General features: G+C 36.7%; 2 protein-coding genes across 2 annotated transcripts; both read right to left on the bottom strand.

Moving 5' to 3' along the window:
* Positions 1-455: 455 nt before the first annotated feature.
* On the bottom strand, positions 456-956 carry CBG05343 (the record flags this gene model as incomplete). The annotated part of the gene is made up of 2 exons (XM_002645572.1): positions 456-686; positions 951-956. The coding sequence occupies 2 exons, from the start codon at positions 954-956 to the stop codon at positions 456-458; spliced, it is 237 nt and encodes a 78-aa protein (XP_002645618.1).
* A 1769-nt stretch (positions 957-2725) lies between these two features.
* Cbr-cyp-13B2 lies at positions 2726-5049 on the bottom strand (the record flags this gene model as incomplete). The annotated part of the gene is made up of 9 exons (XM_002645571.1): positions 2726-2960; positions 3009-3152; positions 3204-3568; positions 4024-4194; positions 4240-4339; positions 4387-4472; positions 4520-4774; positions 4826-4961; positions 5003-5049. The coding sequence occupies 9 exons, from the start codon at positions 5047-5049 to the stop codon at positions 2726-2728; spliced, it is 1539 nt and encodes a 512-aa protein (XP_002645617.1).
* Positions 5050-5296: the final 247 nt, after the last annotated feature.

Below are 5296 nucleotides of genomic sequence, written 5' to 3'. Positions count from 1 at the left end.
CATTCCAATTTTCAAGTTTCTGAATTTCTCTTCTAAAAATCATAAAATTAAATAAAAAACAATTTTGAAATTAAGGAATGGTTTAGTTCATTTTAATTAAAAATAATTCATTTGAGAACGGAACAGTATGAAAACGCAGTGTTCAAAAATTAAAAAATCGCATTCCAATTTTCAAGTTTCTGAATTTCTCTTCTAAAAATCATAAAATTAAATAAAAAACAATTTTGAAATTAAGGATTGGTTTAGTTCATTTTAATTAAAAATAATTCATTTGAGAACGGAACAGTATGAAAACGCAGTGTTCAAAAATTAAAAAATCGCATTCCAATTTTCAAGTTTCTGAAGAAGACGATTTGGTGGATATGACTTCCGCTTGCCCAAGTCCCGGACGACGCCTCGTCCATTCGTTTTTGTCCAAATCCACGGATTGCGATGGTCTTACCAAAAAGCTTAGGCTACGGTAGTTGAGCTTCTGGAGCTCTTGGCGCTAATTCTGAGCCATCTGAATCCGAGTCTACTCGTACGATGCCAGGAGATTCTAAAGGTATCGGACGTTGCATCCCATTGATTTCCATGAATTTTTTGGCGATCATGAGAACAGTGTCTGGCTTGAAATTGGCGATGTCCATATCGGAAATGAGGAATTCCATATAGGGAACGGATTTGACGTCTTCGAAGAGGAATTTCTGAAAAACAATTTGTCAATGTTTTGCGTTTAAAATCACTTCTCTAGATGACCTTTGATCTAATATATGTCCGCTATACACGTACCCTTTGAGCACCATTATCTCAAATCGTATAAAAGATATCCAAAAATTGTAAATTAACAAAATGTTTATATGAGTATCATTAATGATAATTGAGCTCAAAAAGCAAGTGAAATTCTATAGGGTCTATCTGCGGCTTAAAATAAATACAAGGATGCACTCTAAAAAGCTTCAAACTCTCACCTTCATCGTCCTTCGTGATATTCTTTTCCAGGTATATAGTACAGGAATCAAAAGTTTAAATAAGAAATAGAGGGTTGTTGAAATTTCAGAAAAAATAAAGGATATGGAACCCAATCGGGGTTCCAAAGACGTACTGCTAGTGAGGTTCAGACAAACTAGAATATTCAAGTCTCATAGACTTCACTAGACCTGATCAATCTTCTTCGCCAGCAAGAACATCGAATGCTAATGAATTTGGGACTCTTTTGCGGCGGGTTGTATCATATTATATTGACGTGGTCATTATTACACCATACAGTGGCGGCATCCCTCCAAATAGCAAAAAAGGGATTTTTCTCTGCGTCTCTCATCTCTTTCATTTGTGCTATTTTGGCTCTTTGGCGGGACACCGCCATCTGTACCATTTTCCCTCTTTGTCGGAACACCGACACCTTAAATAATTTTGCTGTGTTCTCAGCAATGCGTCAAAGAGATGTAACAGGAAAGGGGTCAACAGATGGGTGCTTTGCGATTTAATAAGATTTTAGACGGATTCTCTCCCGAAGTCGGGAATATAACAGCACAGAAAATCTCAAACTAGTTTTTGTGCATTGGCATCTTTAATAAAAATTGAGACATTTCTAAAATAAAGAATTCACAATCGGATCGCACCCACCCGGTACTGACAGATAGAATAAGAGGAAATAAAAGTAGTTGGTAAGTGAAAAGATTTCTTATTTGGGAAAAATTGTTGAAGAATTAATATTCCTATTAATGATTTGATAAATCAAATGATCAAAGAATGAAAACAGCGAGTTGGATTACGGTAGGTCAACATTTGGTAGGTCAAAAACTAAATCAGCGTACTGCCCGTCCCATATCGACACTAATGCAAAAAAGTACTACCCGGAAGCTCTACTATGAAAAAAGTTATGACCAAAACAAAATTTCCGAAAAAAGTTGTACCGCATTTGGGACGGACTATCACAAAAACTAAAAGAGTCATGTTCACTTAATTTTTTAAGAGCTATAACAAATTAGCTTTGTTCCACCTTTGGTTTGAAGCCACCCTCGAGCTCTTCACATTCTGATTATCTAAATATCAGATTTTTTGAGTTCCTAGACCATTCTGGGAAGAATATCTACAAGCCTAATACTTTACATTTGCAATATACAATTTGTTTATTTTTCAGACCATTGTTGGGGAGAAAAAATCAAAAATTTTTGTAATTTGTGTGGTCCGAGCCGACTAAAATTGACCTATAGATTTTGAAATTTTAATACATCTTGTACAAGTTTGGGAAAATCTATCTTGTTTTGTGCTTTTTTTCAGAATTTCCATGATGCCAATTTTGGGAATCCCGATAGAAGTAGATTTGGAATTATAGAAAAAAATAGTTCCGGAAGGCTGCATTTTTTTTCATGTAAGAATATATTTGCTTGTTAATATATTTATATTTCAAGCTTTTTACATACCCCAATTATTTATTCTTCAGTTTTTTATTTTTCTGGTCTTTCGTTTCCTGATCAACTCATTTTCATAATTGACAGCTACTAGACACATGTAGTTTGATGATTTTCTACTTGATGCGTGCTTTTTTTTGTATGATATGTCAAAAAAAATGATGATGTAATTCGAAACACCAGAAGTTGAAATTTATCAAATGACAGTTATTATTGAAAATAATTAATGTGAAGTAGCCACATTGTTCTGCACATCAATGATTAAATGGAATCCGGAAAAATAAGAATGAGATTGAGAGTGAAAGCTAGTGGTGAAATGATTGTCTGTAGGATCAGAACCTGGCCTCCAAATACACAGTAACACTTTCCGGAGACGTAGTCGTACATCCTTGAATGCGAAGTTGCTCCTCAGTTTCAGGTCCAGCGACGATAGACCACTTCCTGAGCACATGAGCCAGTGCAGTTTTAGCTTCCGACATTCCCAGTCTCATTCCAACACATTGACGTGGTCCAGCACCAAATGGTATCCAAGACATTGTGTGGCGTGGAGCCGAAGATTCCAGCCATCTAAAAATGAAGTTTGGTGTTACGTTCCCAATATCATCTTGTTGTTACCTTTCCGGAACAAATTGCTCAGCATTCTCTCCCCATATTTCTTTAGAGTGGTGAAGAGCGGTAACATCTGCTTCAATTCGGACACCTTTATCGATAACGAGGCCACCCAAAGTTGTAGTCTTCACACATTCACGAGAGCAGGCACTGAAAAAATTGAAATTTCGAAAATTTTCTGAATTCGTGCACTATACTTACAACCAAGCAACAGGGTAGATTCTGAGAGCTTCTTTTATTATAGCGTCCAAATAGTTCAGCTTGGCTATATCATCGTAGGAAATGTTCTCTGAAGTGCAGATCTCGTCAATCTCTTGCTGAGCCTTGTGCATTTTTTCTGGGTTCTTAGCGAGTAGGTATGATGCGTAGGCGAGCGCATTCGCAGTTGTGTCAAATCCAGCAAGAAGGAAAACGAAACAAGATCCGATTACATCTTCAGACGTGACCTTTTTCTCTACAGTTGTTCCAAATTCAGCATCCTCGATTTCAGCTTCAGTGTAGTAGTCCAAGAACATGTCGATGAAATCGTTCTGGTCGTTTTCAATTTCTTGTTCGGCGTTGGCGGACTGAGTTTTTTTGATGAATTACTGTGCATTTATGTATGAACCAGATTTGTTTAAAAAATTTCTTCCGGGAATATTTGTTCTCAAAAATTTTTTCGAAAATATTTGTTTTGGAAATGTAGTACTCAAAAAATTTTCCAAATATTTTTAAAGAGAAATTTTGTTCTTGAAATTAGTATTTCGGAATTTTCGAAAAATCGGGAAATTGGTTTCTCAATTAACTTTTGCTAGTTTTTCACTATTTTTGTTAGTTGGTTTTTGTTAATTTCTATACATTTTTGACAAGATATTGATACATTTTCTTGAAAACCGACAAAAATGGTTTCCTAACAAATTTTCTCAGTTAAACAAATTGACATGAATATTTCAAGACAATTCCCGCCGGATAAAATTCCGAAGATTTCAGGAAAACGGGGAAAACGGAATTCCCGATTTGAACAAGTTCGATTGTAACTCACCCTTTCTTTGATTCTATCATAAACTGCTTTTTCGCAGAACTTGTATAGTAGGGCGACATCTCCTCCTCGAATCGACTCGTGTTTGAAGAAAAAGTTCTTCACGGTATTTTGGAACCTTGGGAACAAAACTGCCAAGTACCATGGCAGTGTTCTGTTGCTACGCATAAAGATCTGAAACACCAGAACATGTGGAGAGCAGAATAATAGTTAATTTACCTTCTTGACAATGTTCACGCCTTCATTATTGAACTGTTCAGAATAAGCTTGTCCCATTGCAAGACGGGAAATGACATCGTATGTAAACTCTTGGTAATATCTGCAATTTTTTAATAACAACCTAATTTTCCTGTAGAATGGTTCTACTCATGAATGTTGAAAGCTGCACTGTTTTCATGTTTCGCCATGTGATCAATCATGCAGAGAACGCTGTTTTCCATTGTGTTATGGACCTAAAGATGTATCGGATTACTCTTACAGTTAGTAAAAATAATTCTACCTGTTTCAATGCTCGGACCGAGAAAGCAGGAGATGCCAAAGATCTCAACCTCTTCCATCTTGCTCCACGAGCAGCAAAGAGATTGACTCTTGGCTCTTCTTGAGAGCACTCCAAGTCCCCATGTATGCGATTGGTATTTTTTCTAGCGTAGAAGCAATCGAATTTCTTGATGAAGATTTCTTGTAGAACATACACATCACTCACAACCAATACAGGTGTCGCACCTTCGTAGTAACCAAAAATTGAACCGAATTTCTATAAATTCAAATTTTGAATAGTTTTTTCTATCAACAATCAAGTGCTAACCTTGGTCCACTCATGGAGGATATATCCTCTTGGTTTATCCTTATCAGCAAGATCATAAAATGATCCAATAAATGGCAAACCAACCGGGCCGTCTACACCTCTTCTTTTCCAGTAGGTATGAATCCATTTGAAGTAACTGTAAAAAACAAATTAGTGGAAAAGTTACCTTGCCCTTACCTTGCAATAACAGCAAAAACAGCCACAAAACAAACGAGAAGACCCATTGTGTTTTGAAAACAACTGAGATGTGAGGTCTTCATGTAGATATTTATATGCCAGGTGGCACTGTCTCTATCCTATCTATTCCCTCTGTGTATCTTCTCGCCCCGCCCCTCCTTGGTTGTAGTCTGATCAGTTTGTAGTCGTGATGCCTACACCTAAGGAAACGAATTAGAAAAAAGAGGGAGATGCGAAGTATTCGGCGGGAAGAAAAAGCGGGTGCCGATCGGAAAACGGGTGGTTGGTTTTTGA

Source organism: Caenorhabditis briggsae (assembly GCF_000004555.2).
Source record: "Caenorhabditis briggsae complete genome, chrX, whole genome shotgun sequence".
Taxonomy (NCBI): domain Eukaryota; kingdom Metazoa; phylum Nematoda; class Chromadorea; order Rhabditida; family Rhabditidae; genus Caenorhabditis; species Caenorhabditis briggsae.
The sequence above is the reverse complement of the archived record's forward strand: the minus strand, read 5'-3'. Positions and strand labels throughout refer to the sequence as shown.